Raw genomic sequence first — 17,363 nt, 5'->3', positions numbered from 1 at the left:
CCATCTTTGAATGTGAACTCAGGGGTGGTGAACATGGATGTATTATAAATCTGAAGACTCTCCCACTTTCCCAGTGGGAAATCCCACTTCGAGGGGCGTTCCAGTTGAAAATTCCGACTAGGAACTGGGAAGTCCCCACTTCCGAGGACAAATGGAACGCGGCATTACGGCATGTCGAGGTCCTTTCAAAATAAAAGCCGGATGTTCCAGCAGGTGGCGGTAGTGAGCCTGAGAGCTGTTTCCAACCGCCGCCGAAAGTCGAAGAAAAAGAAGACCGAAAAGGAAATATGTAAGTCCGAGTGCTACAATTTCACACAATATTGTTTTTCTGCTTCTCATCAGTGGCGTGTGACTAGTAGTGACAGATTTGTGATTCGTAATAAGTGATTATTTTCTGTTTTTAATCACGCGTGGATTGGCCCGGGGGCCGTAAAATGGCGACATTAGCCTCTTAGCAAACCATAACACGCTTAGCTCGGTGTCACACGAACCCATGCTAACAGGTCTGTTCACCTCCTGTGGGATTAATGTGAAGAGCAGGCAGAAGTACCAGGAGATAATAACATATTCTGTTGATTAGGAGAGGTCTGATTATAAGGGTGAAGGGATCGAGTCACAACAGTGAAGCATTAGGTGGAAGAGCAGGCGAGAGAGAATGAATGAAAACCCTCCAATAACATCCAGGAGTGATGCTGGTGGCCTGGTGGGGAGGAGATGAGGAGCAGCTTCACCTAGATTAAGGATTTAACCATGATTTATTGTTAGTGTCCCCCTTTTTTAATTCAACTTTATTTATATAGCGTTTATTACAACAGAAGTTGTCTCTAGGCGCTTCCCAGAGACCCAGAACAATCCTGATTTACTTTCTAAAATCCAGTAAAAATTATCTAGTCGTAGTGGAATTAGTATTTGGAAAATAGATTAGATTCAACTTTGTCATTCAAGGTTTTTCCTGGCTCTAATTGAGGCGGGGGTGGCACCATCCTGATCATGCGCACACGCGTGCGGGTAAAGTTTAGTTTAGGTTTTTTTTTTTTTTTTTTTTTTTTATTAACAATTGCAAACATAACTGATAACAAAACTTCACATTATGCAAATTCACGTCGAATTATAACATATAAAGAGTACAACTCAAATAAAAAACAAAACAAAAAGCACAACACATTACAACCAGCCAGGGGGGATGAAATTATAACAGAAAGCCAAAACATTTACATACATTTATGGTTTTGATTGCCTTCGAATTATTAGAAAACTTAATAGAGTCCAGATACTGTTTTAATTCACAATGAAAAGTAAAAAAAGAGGGTTTTTTGCGTAAGAATTTAGATTTGTGGAGGTGGAATTTTGCGAGGATAATCAACAAATTAATAATAAATGTTTCCTTTGGCTTTGTTCTAATTGTTACATGGTCAAAAACAACACATCCTTCCAAATAGTTTAGTTTAGTTTATTTAGCACATACAATAAAAAATAACATCACACAAATAAGGGCAGTTAAAAGAAACTGCCCAGGGAGGAGCGAGCAAGCCAGTAGGCTTATGAGGAGCCCCATTTAACAATAAAGTTATGAGGACACAAAATCATAAAAATAAATAATACATCATAAAAATTGAATGCAGAACATGAATGGAAATGAAAAATTACTGTAGACCTATGATCATGAAAATATGAATATTATGCTGAACAAATGGCAACACAGAATATGAGGTACAAAAGAAACATTAACAGTGGGAAAAGCAAGAGCTTTCTTGACTACATTGTTGAATTAAATGCTCTCTTGAGCGACTTCTGAAAATGGATAGGGACCTACAATTGTTTGAAATATGGTACCAACTATTCCAGACTTTGACACCTCTAAACCTAAACAAAAATTGGCTTCTAGATTCCGGATGTAGGGCTAGGGGCCTGCCGAGTTGATTAGGAATGAAATTGAGAGTTTGTAGCGAAGTATGACCTAAAGTGCTCGGGAACATTTCCTTCTGAGGAAAATATCTTGTAAAGAAAAATGCATATTTGGTAACTGTTGATGTCAGAAGGATCTGTAGATTTTTAAATAAGGGAGCAGCAGTAGCATCCCAGACAGATCGAGATGCAAGTCTTACAAAACAATTCTGGAGAATTAAGATTTTATGGAGATTAGTTGTAAATGTACTCCCCCAAACAATATTGCAATATGAAATGTGAGGATAGATTAGACTGTAATAAAGAGTAAGTAGACACTGCTTAGAAACACGGTGTCTAACTTTCCTTATTATGCCAATAGATTTGTTTATTTTCTTACTCACACAATAAACCTGTTCTCTCCAACACAAACGCTCATCAATAATTATTCCTAGAAATCTTGTAGATGATACTTGGGGCATCTGTAGACTCAATTGCAATTTTAGATAAATGTATGATTTTTTTTTTTTTTTTTTTGTGTAAACCATGCCTTCAACTGGCTCAAGGAAACGCTTTTTACAAGCAAGATATTTTGTATTTTGGGAGTTCTAATATGTTTAAAAATATGACAATTATCATGTTAAAACATTATTTTATTAACATATAAATACAAATATAAAAACTCAATCTTACCAAAAATAAAACGTAAAAAAAAAAAAAAACTGCCAATGGAACAAGAGAAAATTTTCACTGAAATGAGTGAAAATGCGGCGATCGGACCCCGCAACCCCACGGCAGGCGCTTCCTCGGTTCCCGACATGCAAAACACACACGCGCTGCAGAACACACACACAAGTGTGCTTATTTAAAAATATAGCGGGAGCAAAACTTAGTTTGATTGTATTTTATTTCACTTTACACATCAAGCAAATCCTTAAAAGTTTTCATCTTCTGTTTCCGCATTAAACAGCTCAGTGGAGTCTCATTCACGTCGCAACTCACGGGTGCTTCACCCGCCCCCTTCTCTTTTTACCGTTCTCATGGTGGCCGGCCTTACATTACCGTAATTCAGGTAATAGACATGGCGCAACGTTTCATAAGGCGCCCGGGACATTTAAAAAAAATAAATAAATAAATTATGTGCGCCTTATGGTCGCGAAAATACGGTAATCCCAAACACATTTTACCCACTGTCAAGTAGGAATGGGTGATATTTTACCGTTCACGATAAACCGTCAAAAAAATTCCCCACGATAAGAATTTCTCATCTCGCGGTAAAAACGATAAATTAAATAAATTGATGATGTTTTTGTGTAAAGCTGATTTATGGATCTGCGTTAAATCCACGCACAAGGAAGGAAGGAAGGAAGGAAGGAAGGAAGGAAGGAAGGAAGGAAGGAAGGAAGGAAGGAAGGAAGGAAGGAAGGAAGGAAGGAAGGAAGGAAGGAAGGAAGGAAGGAAGGAAGGAAGGAAGGAAGGAAGGAAGGAAGGAAGGAAGGAAGGAAGGAAGGAAGGAAGGAAGGAAGGAAGGAAGGAAGGAAGGAAGGAAGGAAGGAAGGAAGGAAGGAAGGGAACCTGAAAGAAAGAAATGAGCCTGAAAGAAAGAAAGAAAGAAGGAAGGATAAATTCCCGTTGATGACGTTTTTGTGTAACAAACATGGCGGATCTGAGAGTGAGATAGATTTATTTTTTTATTTTTTTTATCGTCATTTTTATCATTATCAGGATAAATGCCAGAAATGATCGTGATACATTTTTTAGTCCATACCGCCCATCCCTACTGTCAAGCAGGGTGGTGGAGAGATGATGGAAGGGGATGAGGCCCTATTGTTCACATATTTGGGGTTGTTTTGTTGCTTCAGGGCCTGGATACCTCGAGGTCAACGAGAACTTCTCTGTGTACCAGAGTATTCAAGCGGCAAATGTCAACACATCCGCCTGACAGCAAGAACTGGGTCATATAACTTGAAGATGATCTAAAGCACACCAGCAAATCCAAATTAGAATCGCTGAAAAATAAAAGCATCAATGTCAAGCCTAAGATGCAACTGAAACGGTGTGGTGGGAATTCAAGAGATCTTTGCAGTTGTAGTTGTAGTTGAATCCTCAAAAACCTGAAGGTAATGGTGTAAAGACAAATGGGCTGGAATTCCTCCGTAATGAGCTGTTGACACATGGGTGTGCTTAGTATTGCCCATTTCTCTGAAAGAAAATGTACTTTATTAAATCAGTGACATGGTAAAAAAAAAAAAAAGTCAGATATCGTTTATCTGTGGTTGTATTTGCGTAATCCTAAGACCCACTATGGTTATTTCTGTTTTTATTGTTTTTCTAACCAAAAACAAGATTTAGAAGGAGGACTAACTTGCAGATTAATTGCTTTTCGTTGTGCTGGATGGGGGTGAAAGTTCAGAACCTTGCATATGCAACGGTTCTTCGTCACACTGTGAATTTGGTGGAGATCGTGTATGTGTTCATTTATGTGTCCCTCATCATCCAACAGGGCGCCTTCTCCGACAAAGAGGAAGGAAGACGACAAGAGCAAACAGCGCGGTAAAGAGAAGTCGGGAGCCACAAAAGAGGGAGCCGACAAAGAACGCGGAAGAGACAAGAATCGGACACGACGCAGCGCTACCAGTGGAAGCAGCAGGTCAGAAGCTGTTCCCAGGAAATGAAAGTGAAAGCAGTTAAACTTTGTTCAACTTAGTTTTGAAAGTAGTTTATTTCTTATGCACATCCTTAATGCATATGGTTTAGTATCAGGTTATAAAGTTAACTCTAGTAAATCGGAAGCAATGAAGGTGTCTGGGACATGGCCTAGTCAGCTTGATAATATAGTATCCTTCCGGAGATCTGGCCAGGGTTTCAGATATTTAGGGATCATACTCACCCCCCAGGTAACACAGCTATACCAGGTGAATTATACAAAAATATTTGGGATATTTAGAAACGAACTGGCAAGATGGGATGTGCTACCGTTATCCCTCCTGGGTAGAATAGAAGCTGTTAAAATGAATCTACTTCCCAGAATTTTGTTTTTGTTTCAGTCTCTCCCAATCGGGATCCCAACGTCAGCCTTCAATATGCTGGACAAGCTTATATCTAAATTCATATGGCAAAATAAGAGACCAAGAGTGAGACTTAAAACGCTCACTCTTGGGAAGGACAAGGGTGGACTCAGCCTACCTAATTTAAAATACTATTTCTGGGCAGCACAACTAACAGCAGTGGTAGCTTGGACTAATAATGACTCAGAAACGGGATGGGTGAACATAGAGCAGCGCTCAGTGCCAGCAATACCTTTATCAACGCTAGCTTTTCTGAACTAGCAATCCCAGAAGAAATTTGAAATAAAAAGTATATGGGTAAAACACACCCTGAAAGTATGAAAGCAGTCCAAAAGAAAATTAGAGGGTCAGCTGCCCTCTCGAGGGCTATGCAGATTAATGGAAATCCAGATTTCCCCCCCTCAACAACAGATATCACGTTTAAGAGGTGGCAGGCAGAAATCTGAAGGTTATTGACCAGTTGCTTTGTGACACCGGTGTACAGCCATTCTCATATCTACAAGAAAAATTCCTTTTACCTCAAAGTGATATGTTCCGGTATTTTCAGATAAGAAACTACATTACAAACCATACAGATTGGAATATAATCAAAAATGCCCCAACGAACATGGAAATATTACTTTACGAATTTAACTAAACATAAAATACCCAGTAATAAGCAAGTTTCCCACATATACAGAAATCTGCTAATGGATACACCAGACAACACTTTTTACATTAAAAACAAATGGGAGTTAGAGTTAAATATCATAATTGAAGATGGGGAGTGGGAGACAATGTGCATCGGATGTCATAAAGGCATCAATAGCAACATGTGGAAGGAGTTTGACTGGAAGATGAAGGCTAGGTTCTTCATGACGCCATCTGTGGTCTCTAAATTTGCAAAAAACCCAGCGGCAACATACTGCTGGAGACAATGTGGAGGGATTGGAGACCAGTCACATATTTTGGGATTGCCTGATGATATTGCCTTTTTGGAAGGGGGTAAGGAATGAGATAAATAAAATTATGGGAATTAATATATTATTAACCTCCAGTCAGTTTCTTTTTGATCTGACTCCTGGAGGCAGGTACACAAGGGACCAAGAACACTTGTTACATATACTTTTGATGACTGCTAGGAAAATGGTGACAATAAAGTGGTTGAATACACAGTGAATACTACAGTGGCACTAGGGCTGGGTATCGATTCAAATGTCAAGAATCGATTCGATTCCGATTCTTAATATTCAGAATCGATTATCATGATTCGATCCGATTCGATATTGATTTGGCTTACTGTTATTTAAAATGTTTTTTGAGCTGTTGCCTGAATTATATGACGGTAGAATAACTAGTGAAATAATAATTTCACAATAATTATTGTGAAATAACTAAGAAATAAATAACTCAAACAGGCCTTTCAATATCCATTTAAAGTGCAAAAAAGAATGAAATTGCAACAGTTCATGCAGTAAACAAATCATTTTAGCTTATCTAATTTATTGTGTCACCACACACACATATTGCCATGAAGCAACTGGCATTTTTCAGAAGTGTCATGACAAACTGTGTGTCCAACTACTGGGATTAAAGTTCACCTGGCGAAAATGATGGAGAGAGAAAAAAAAATCGATCTTTAGACATAAGAATCGATTTTTAGGAATTAATATGAGAATCGATTTAGAATCGGAAAATCAATTTTTTTTTTTTCAACACAGGCCTAAGTGGCACAGTGGAAACAGAAGCTAAGGGAGGTGTATGGAATGGAGGCTTTAACTGCTCGATTACAATTAAGGTTTGATATTTTTGTGAGGAGATGGCTACCTATTGCAAGGTACCTTTCCAACTGCAGAGAATCCGGGGTACGCAGGATGTCTCAACTGTCCATTTATTTGTTATTTTTCATCTATCAGTTTTATTCAACTTTCTAGACCCCACTGGCCCCATTTTGTTACTGTCTTTAGCGCCTTCATATATATTCTGTGATGTTGTCAAGGAATGTCTGTGTTTTTCTTCAATAAAAATAAAGTTCTAAAAAAAAGAAAGCAGTTTATTTCAGCTTTTGAATGTTGGAGCAGCGTGCGTTGCCGATCCACAGCTCTGGTTAAGTCTACCGTTTTGTGCAGGTCCAGCTCGAGTTCCAGCAGCAGCTCCGGTTCCAGCTCTGGCTCCTCCAGCGGATCCAGCTCTTCAGCATCCAGCCACTCCGGCTCCTCCAGCTCTCGCTCCTCTTCCTCCTCGTCCTCATCCTCCTCCCCAAGCCCCAGCCGCCAGCGCCACAACAACAGACGGCGCTCACGCTCAAAGTAAGAAACCTAGATGAAATCAAACACTGTAACCCAAACAAGGAAAGATTTTTACAAATGGTCAATTCTGGTCATTCATTCTGTTGTTTTGTTTGTTTTTTTTACACAAAAGGGCCGTTAACATAAATGTTGTTACAGGTCTAAATCCACAAAGAAGGATGAGAGGGAAAGACGACGTCGAAGCCCCACACCCAAACCTACCAAGGTGTATCTGGGCCGTCTCACCCGAAATATCATCAAGGTAAACTGTTAAACAGAAGTTTTCAGGACACTCCAGCTTTTTACTGCTTCTATTTGGTGTTTACTCTGCGTTTTCCACTACGTTATGTATCTTATCGCTATCTGTATACACGTTCACTCGACTGGAATGACATTTTTGACTATTTCACAGATTCTTAAAATAGACATTTATTTTCACACAGCTCCACTGTCCCTTGTGTTAAATATTATTGTCATTTTCCTGCAAAAACACAATGTTTTCACTGTTTTCACTTTGGTGCCTGAAGAAAGTTTACACTCCTTGGCATCAAATAGTAGACCTAGTTTTGATTTTAACTCTGACGTGCTCCTTCAAGAACAGTAACTTTTTTGTCGTTTCCCATTGGCTGGACCGGTGACAACATGACCCCAAGCTAGAGTCGTCCTCTTAATGATCGATCACAGCCCATCTGTGGTAGACTGTGACCGATGATGCAGTCTCCAACTTATATAGTTAGGTGAAGTCCCACAGTGAAGCCTCACACCATACATTTAGAACATTGTGTTTATTTTGGACACAAATACACATCCGTCTTTTCCCACCCAACAACGCTTGTATGGAATTGATGATCCCATTGGAATGTGTCTGCACAGCCCCGGGAATAAGAAAATGTAAAAAATTATTCACATAAGTGATAAAAAAGCAGACACACTTTTGCCAGGAAAAGTCCTGCAGCAACTCCACGTCAGGCACCAAAGTGACCACCTAATCAGGTCTGAATTGTAAATATTCTCAGTATTTATTTATTTTTTTTTTCATAAAAGGCTCCATGTCAGTGAAAATAATATTGAACAAATGTAGATATTGTGCTTCCATAAAGCCTTAAGAATAGATGTGACAATTAGACTGACTTGGCTGATAACTAGAGATGCACCGATCAGGATTTTGAGGGTCGATCTCGAAAACCAGTATCTGCCGATCCCGATTTTGCCGATCACAGCGAGAAATCCATAAATTCGTCAATATTGTTGTCTCATGTACATGACACTGACATTGTATTATTAGGTATAAAAATTAGATGAGAAAGTATCATGAATTGTCTGTTTTATTGCAGGCTGAGGCAATGAGCAATATTTCACCCTAGAGACGATTTAGACTCGGCTTACAAAGAGTAAGTGTAGCTACTAGCTTGAGCTTTCCTGTAGTAATAATTATGTACATGTGCAGCAACACAGACAACAGCAGACATGTCACTCTCTAAAAGTTGATACAAGTTGCAAACTATAAACCTTAGTTTTCCTGTGGAAAAAGGAATTAAATCTTAAAATAAAAATTAATTATGAATTATTAAGCTTTGTGAAAGCTTTAGCGGTAGCATCTGCCACATGTGAGGAAACTCTTGTGAGTGAAGCTCTTCACACTAGAAATCCAGATGTCCCTCGTGAAGCCGTCTGACACGGCTTTGGACTGTAAATAGTTTGGTATAACTCCGACAGGATTTCATCAGTGAAATATTGACGACGCGGCAGCGCGCACCGCGGATCCAAGCAGCTAACGACGCATTTAAACCAGTGTCTTCTACAAGTCGAAATCGGCTGATGAGCAAAGCATATGAATTCATTACCTTACGATGTAGTTCTTTATTTTTCTTCCTGTTGTTTATAGGTCTCTGTTACGTTCAGGTGAGTTAGCGGCGTTGCTGCATCTCCTTTTCCTTCTCTGCCTTAGCTGCAGCCAACTTTGGAAACTCAATATACTCCTTTGTGTGAAAAACTTTCAAATGTCTTATCAGCTTTGTTGTGTTGAAATTCTTTTGTAACATTCCTCCTCGGGGTATTTCCTTTGCACACACTTTGCAAACTGCAAATTTGTTGTCCTTTTCGGACATTGTAAAACTCCCATACCGGCGAGGCCATTCCCAGTGTTGATGTTTTGTAGAGACGGACACGCCCCCTTAGGACCGCTCGGTCTGAGGTGCGGGAACGTTTGTTGTTGTAAACGTCATCGGATCGGCCCGCTCTGAACTATTATTTTCCGATCTCCAATCAAAACCGATAGGGGCATTATCGGCCCGATGCCGATCAATCGGCGCATCTCTACTGATAACCCATATTAACTCTCCTCATGTGGAACAGTGATAAGAGTGTCGCAATTTTTTTTAAATGAAAAATTTCACAATATCCACTGAAACATGAACAAGGCGTTTTTTAAAAGAAACAGCTGAATGAACTCAGCTGAACTGCTGCATCCACGCCTGAACCCAAACCTCGATTCAGGAGTGTTTGAGTCTTTGCATCAGACAACTCGTTCCAGCTGGATGTGGGGTAGTAAAGCCCTGGGGTTTCGTGTACAGAGACTAGCCTGGGATGTCATGCTGAATCCTTGCGTGGAAATTTGCCTCGGCAAGAAAAGAAAAGAAATCAAACGTTTAAAACCGTGCGTAGGTTGGAATCCACGCATCTTCTCAGTACATCCCGATCAACCTGACATTGAAGGTGCTTGCATGACTCCACCCTGTCTCCTGGATCAATTTGAATATGATAATGATCATGAATATTCATTCAAGCGGATCATCCAAACAAAGAAAATGGCAAAAGCAAGTTGGGGGGAAAAATACGAGAATTAACCGACTGTGAGCTCAGGATCTTGAGGCCCGCAAAAATATTTTATTTGGTGGCATTTCATCCGGTATAAGTACCGGTAGTAAAAGAACATCTATTGAGTGGTAGTGTGTACCTAAGGCTGTAAAGCATCACATCGTCACGCCACGGCGGAAATAAAGATCAAATGCTCGGACATGAAGGTCGATGTGGAAAGATTGCTGCAGATGGGAGTGTTGCAGCTACGGGAGGCGGACCAGGGATGCTGGAGTTAGCGGCACATGAGAGACCGGCCGCCCACATCGGATATGCCAGCACATGTGGACGACTCTATTTTTATCTGAAAGCGTAGATTGAATAAAAACATTTAGATATTGCATAGTCGCATCCATTCATACCAACCAAACCTTCACTGGATTCTTATTACAAAGACTACATCAGGGAATTGGTTCCTCACCGCATATTGCATTTTACTCAATTCCTGGCCAGTTCAGCCACAGTTGTGGGTCGGCACGACCTGTCAGCAGCTCCCGCTGAAAGGTTCACGTTGCTCCGAACCCGATGGGATGGGGGCCAGTTCAGCGCAGAGATCCAGTGTTATCGCTCTTAATAACCTAAATCAGTAGAGATGCACCGATCGATCGGCAACCAATCGGTATCGGCCGATAATGCCCCTATTGGTTTTGATCGGAGTTCTCAAAATAATAGTTCAAAGCAGGCCGATCCGATGACGTTTACAACAACATTCCCACATCTCAGACCCAGGTCTCCTAAGGGGGCGTGGCCGTCTCTACAAAGCATCAACACTGAAACCGGCGTCACCGGTGTAGGAGTTTTACAATGTCCGAAAAGGACAAAAAATTTACAGTTTGCAAAGTGTGTGCAAAGGAGATGCCACGAGGAGAATGTTACAAAGGAGTTTCAACACAATGAAGCTGATAAGACATTTGAAAGTTTCTCACGACAAGGAGTATATAAAGAACAGGAACATGCAGGAATGCCGCTAACTCAGCTGAACGTAACGGAGACCTATGAACGACAGCAAGAAAAAAAAAGAACTACATCATATGGTAATGAATTCATATGCCTTGACCATCAGCCGCTTTTCGTTGTAGAAGACATCGGGTTTAAATATACAGTCACATCCAAAGTCCTATGTAGGACGACAGTCGTGTCAGTCGGCTCCACGAGTGACATGTGGAGTTCTAGTGTGCAGAGTTGTGCTTCACTCACAAGGGTTTCCTCACACGCGCGTATGCTATCGCTAAAGCTTTCAATAAGCTTTCATAATTAATTTTTATTTTAAGATTGAATTCCTTTTTCCACAGGAAAACTAAGGTTTATCGTTGTTGTGTTGTCCAATAAAGAAGTCATAGGTATTTCAACCTGTTTTATTGTCTTACTCCATTTCCATACATACACCACGTAACCAACTTCTCGCGATACAATCAACTATACTACAATCGTTTACAACTTGTATCAACTCTAAGAGTGAAATGTCTACTGTTGTCTGTGTTGGTGCACATGTTGTGTTGTACACAATTATTACCAGAGGAAAGCTTAAACTAGTAAGCTACACAAGTCTAAGAGGGGAAATATTGCACATTGCCTCAGCCTGCAATAAAACAGTGGTCAATTCACGATACCTGCTCATCTCCTAATTTTTATACCTAATAATACAATGTCAGTGTTGTGCACATGAGACAACAATATTGCCGAATTTATGGATTTCACGCTGTGATCGGTGATCGGCAATATCAGTATCGGCAGATACTGCTTTTGGTGATCGGCCCTCACAATCCTGATCGGTGCATCTCTAAAAATCAGCTGAAGATCCAGTCGTCATCAGGGACCAGGATGTCAGCTTGATCTCTGCAGAAACTTAACTTTTCCCCTCGTGCCGAAGCTTCCATAGTTGTCCAATTCCTCGTGACTTCACGCAGCCTTGTATAGGGAGGGCATATAGTCGTCCAGCCTGTGTGTGTTGAGTTTTCTCTGTTTATATCAAGGGAAGATGTTATCAGATTGCTCTGGATTTTAGGTTGTGGAAATCGCTTTTTAAGGCACAAAATATGTGGGAAAATCATAAATGCTTTAACACACGAAGGAACATTGTTTTTAAATCCTTCTAGACCTCAGGAGATCACGGGAGACGCATGTTGGTGCATAAAACTCCATACTTTTATAGTTGGGTACTGTCAACCGTCAGAATTTGCGGTGCAAATCTACAAAGTTTGTTGGGGTTTTTTTGGAGGAACTTTTGAAAATGAGGCACCTAATGCTGCAGGGAGGAAACTCTGCAGCTCATGTCGTCGCTGATGCGTTCAAAGCATTTGAGTGCAATTTTTGCAGCTTGAGGATGCATATGAGCAGTGCCGATGTCCACACGAGCATAAAGATGAGCTAATCAGTGCAGTCACGGCTCCGTCTGGACAGATGGGTCAGTGGGGATTGAATGTTCTGTGTTTTTTTTTTTTTTACAGGAGCACATCCAGGAGATTTTCTCCACCTACGGCAAGATCAAGATGATCGAAATGCCCATGAACCGTCTCCACCCTCACCTGTCCAAGGGCTATGCCTACGTGGAGTTTGAAAGCTCGGAGGAGGCAGAGAAGGCACTGAAACACATGGACGGAGGTAGGAGGGTGAGGAGGAGTGAGAACATGGCTGTAATGAAGATGAGTCACGAGTGACGCGTCACTTTCACTTGTTTCTCAGGTCAGATCGACGGTCAGGAAATATCGGTCACAGCCGTGCTGGCTCCAGCGGTGCGCCTCCCACCACGAAGGCTGTCCCCTCCCCGCAGGATGCCCCCGCCACCCCCGATGTGGCGCCGCACTCCACCTCGGATGAGGAGAAGGTAATCGGCATGTGATGAGATCAAAATCTGTATTGGGGATGGTTATGGGTATTGAACAAGTTTTTCATTGATAATTTTGCCTGTGTTCATATATGCCACCAATTACGCTAAAATTGTGTATTTTGTGCCGTTGAAACACATTCAAACTGAAATTAAAAATACCGTAATTCATATTTTCTGTTTCATCTCACAAGTATGGTGGCATCATGGCGAAACCCTGGCATTCAATGAGTTAAAATTAGTGCTGTCAGGCGATTTAAAATAAATGAATCTAATTCATTACAGGATTTTTAATTAATTAATCTAATTAATCACATTTTAATCTCATATCTGCTAAAGGTCCCCAAATAAAGAATTTGAATTCTAGGACATTACAAAATTGCAGTGCATGACTAATCAATTGAATACATGAGACTGAATAAGAAGAGAAGATTTGAAATCCACATTTTTATTGGTGAAGTGTGTTTCATAAATTAAATTCAAAAGAAAAAATATCTTCCTGTTCAGTTGATCGTGCATCTGTGCATGTTGGCCTGGGGGGGTGGTTTTAATGCGGTTTGGTCATAACGCCATTCCTCCTTGAGGCTCTTGTCTTCCACGATTGAAATTGGCCTGCAATCATCAGAAACCCACTTTGCGATTGAGTTTTTTTTTCCAGATTCTGCAAGTGTGGGTTGGCGAAGTGAGCTCACGCTAGCACTAGTACCTGTAACCTTTACAGTGGAACTTGTCCGGACATGTTTAGCGTTTAAATGATAATTCAGGCTGGAGCAGCTCAGGTGATAGGAAAATTCTTTTTTACAAAATGTACAAATCACTGCGTTCTTGTTGCTCTTTCTTTTTATACATAAACTTGCCGTTCAAAGGCCCTAGCAAAGATTTGCTGAGTGGCTCCCCTGAGTCGCGTCCACGTCTGTCACCCTGCTTTGTTAGTTTGACTAGCAGCAGGTGGGAAGTGACCTGCCACTGCCAAGTGGCCTACGGGTCCCTCAATGGGCCAAACTTAAGATGCCCTGTGCATTTTGCTACTCATAATTAATTGCGTTCATTTTCATAATGCGTTAATTACCAGTGTAATTAATTAATCTAATTAACGCGCTAAACTGACAGCCCTAGTTAAAATGAAAAAGAATTAATGTGATGTTTGTGAGTAGGGATGATGCTGAATTAAAGTTTAAGACCAAACATTTTTTTAATAAAATTTCAGTGTACAGTATTGTAATAGCTATGTTACGAAGAGTTTCTTGTGTTTAGTGGTACAAGTCAAATATTTGACCCTGCACAAAAAATAATACAAAACAAATCGGTGTCGCTACTAATCATCGACATGTGCAAGGCTCCAATAATTTAACATAAAATAAATCTACTTTAAATATTGATATTAATATTTTTTTTTTACTCTAGTTGTACGAGTGTAACAAATAAGAGAGGAGTCTCAGGGATAAGATGTAATTTATGTATATGTTTTGTGTGAAATGAGCATCTTGTCTCTAACTCATGTTCTCTGGTTATAGGTCTCGGTCTCCTCGGCGACGTTCTCCAGTACGGCGCAGATCTCGATCGCCGGGTCGCCGCCGTCACCGCTCACGCTCCAGCTCCAACTCCTCCCGTTAGAAGATGGGATCCCCAACCCCGCCCCCAGGCCCCACCCTAAAACTGTTTCTCTGTTTTGGCTCTCTGATCGGCTCGACCAGACAAGCGGGAGAGATACGAGTGTTGGTGCTGAGAAGCGGCGTGAGCTCCAGTACGAAAATCGTCACCACACCACCCCGTCAGTTCAGTTAGCCAGCATTTTCACTGTAACATGCTGCCCACGCGTATTCTCTGACTGGAAGGCTGTTGATCTTTGTGGAGAAAGTCATTAAAAACTGTTTATATGAGCTGTAGCTTTTACATGTTTTCTATTAAGCAGTAGATGAGGCCTGGAGACTAAATCCAGCCCTGCAGAACTTTTGTTTTCTCTTTTTTATAGTGTAGATTTCGGTGACTTGATATTGATGTTTAAGCAGCAGAACAATACCCTTAAACAGTAAAACACACTTTTAATACAAAAAAAAGTTTCAAACTCTATTGTATGTTACAATGTATACGATATTGAAACATAAATGTGACATGCAACTTTAACCCATTAAAGAATCAGACTCGGTACAATCAAACATTTTTGTTTTCTCCATTAAAAGTATATTTGTGAGCTGCATCATGTTTGTTTTAATGAAAACGGATAAATCAACTGGTCAAAAGTTTGTTCCTGTTGTAGGAAGTGGAAGGTGGTGGTTCAGGAAAGATGGCTGCTTTCTATTTCGATAAGAAATTTCACAACCCCTTTGGGCTGTGTCACGCAACGGAGGTACAACATCTGTTAGCTGTTGCATCAGAACATTAACTGCAGTAAAGTTGAGTCCAAAAACTGAATCATCAAATGCTTATTTTAGAATTGAGTCCACCCCTGTTTAATTCCCCCATATGTCTGTGTATCCCAAATAAGTGAAGGGCAGAACACCAAAACTCAACAGTTTTATTGAGAAAATGTTTGAAGTCCTCGGTGTGAGAGTTGACTAAGAACTACGTAAAAACAATATTTCTTCTAGCAGTATCTTCGTATTTCAGTTGTGATGATTTGACATCTAACACGTCATTTCCACTTCCTCTTGTGGACCCGTGGTATGTCTGGAAATCCATTAATTACTTTGGCAACCACGTAGTTGCAAAACTCCTTTTAGGATATTTCTTGCTTCAGTGCCGAGTTCTGTCTAAATCTGGTTACGTTTGCAGCAACGACAGTGACCGAACACCAACCAAAGGTGGATTTCTCCCGTTTGACGTCGCCCCTGTGATTCATCGCGTCTTTTGCTCTTCCTCTGTCCCAACATGCATATCCACTTTCACTGCATTCAGAAATATGTTCTTCATCCCCTCTTTCTTCTACATCTCCTGTGTCCTGATGTTTGTATTTATTTTTGGACCAACAGTAGCATAGATCTCTACTATCAGTTTAACAGCGCCAGAAACCTGGGCGTTTACCGATCTGGTATGAAGATCTGTCTTGTGTTCCACATGTTAAACGACATGGTGAAATCTTTTACTTGTTGGTTCAAACATCGGTTTTGATCACAGCTTTAAACTAATCTCACTGTATGTTGTTTTTAAAGACTGAGCATCACATCATCTGCATAGAGAGGTCACTGCAGGAGTTCAAATGCTTCTGAATGATGTTCTTTCAAGCTCCGTTTCTTTTCATATTTGATTTGCAATCTTAAAAATTGGAATCCAGACAGTCCAGCTGTTTGCGGTTAAAGCTTTGGTTAAAGTATTTGGGTTTTGTATATGCGTGGGTATTATTTTGAATAGCTTACAAAGTACTGTCCATGTAGCAGTTGAAATAACATTTTATAAAGATTTTGGTCCTGTCTGATGTCTTTACATCTACCTATTATTTAGATCAGTATTGTACATCTACTGAAAGCATTTTTTCTTTCCTGAGGGGAGAAAATGACATTGTGCAACCAGCCAGAAAGTCGTGATGTTTATGTCCTTCTAAAATGATTGCGCAGAAGTGTGTTTCCTCATGAGAGTTAACAAATAAGATTTGCAAAGTCAGACCTTTAACGTTCCTCTTCTGTGACTCTGAAAGGCAAGAATAGTTACTGTTGGTAACAGACCTCAACTAACCAGGTTTATTCAGCACATCTTTCACCAAACATGTCTTTCTCTGGAAAGTGTGGACCAGCTTTTAAGTTCATCACCGTGCTGCTTCTTGTCCTTCAAGGTAAGATTCACCTTTAAATAGTTATCTTTTAACGGCAAATGAATATAGGCTGATGAGCTGCATTAGATATAGAAAATATACTTCACAGCCACTTTATTAGGTACATGTTGCTAGTACCGGGTTGGACCCCCTTTTGCCTTCAGAACCGCCTTAATCCTTTCAAGCTACTGGAAAAATTCCTCAGATAGTTTGGTCCATGTTGACATGAAAAGGTGGGTTTGTTAGTTGTGGTGTATTAACTTTGTCCCTGTCTGTGGTCTATAAGCTAGCTCACTTTTCTCATTTTACTGCTATATTAGTTAAATAATAAATCCAGTCAAACATTTATCAAGCTGTTCTCATTCAATAATAGTTGATCTCCCCTCTGTCAAAATGATGCCTCATTCTGAACAGAGTCAAGTGCAGCAGCAGCAGCAGCAGCGGTCTGTCAGCCCCCAACTCCCCCTGCCACTGAACCAGCCCCAGTGACCTCACATGAGGAAGGAGGTGAGCAGCTGTGTGTGTTGAAATAATAATAATGATACATTTTTACTATAGTCTCAAAACAATACAAAGGTGAATCTGTTATGGGAAATAATTAACTTAATGAAAAAGGTAATTTTTAACAATTTTAATGGTTTAAAAAGCATAAACCCTTTAAAGAAATTAAATAGAAGACGTGCAGTAAAAACAGAGGGGAACATCCGTGGTGTGTGCAG

At 40.4% G+C, this 17,363-nt stretch overlaps 1 protein-coding gene across 1 annotated transcript; it reads left to right on the top strand.

Moving 5' to 3' along the window:
- Positions 1 to 196: 196 nt before the first annotated feature.
- LOC133419407 (RNA-binding protein with serine-rich domain 1-like) lies at positions 197 to 16,226 on the top strand. The gene is made up of 7 exons (XM_061708569.1): positions 197 to 289; positions 4,388 to 4,534; positions 7,061 to 7,240; positions 7,379 to 7,481; positions 12,523 to 12,676; positions 12,758 to 12,899; positions 14,414 to 16,226. Coding segments are annotated over exons 1-7 (828 nt in total). The 5' UTR covers positions 197 to 287; the 3' UTR covers positions 14,514 to 16,226.
- Positions 16,227 to 17,363: the final 1,137 nt, after the last annotated feature.

Source organism: Cololabis saira, chromosome 19, assembly GCF_033807715.1.
Source record: "Cololabis saira isolate AMF1-May2022 chromosome 19, fColSai1.1, whole genome shotgun sequence".
NCBI classification, from domain to species: domain Eukaryota; kingdom Metazoa; phylum Chordata; class Actinopteri; order Beloniformes; family Belonidae; genus Cololabis; species Cololabis saira.
The sequence above is the reverse complement of the archived record's forward strand: the minus strand, read 5'-3'. Positions and strand labels throughout refer to the sequence as shown.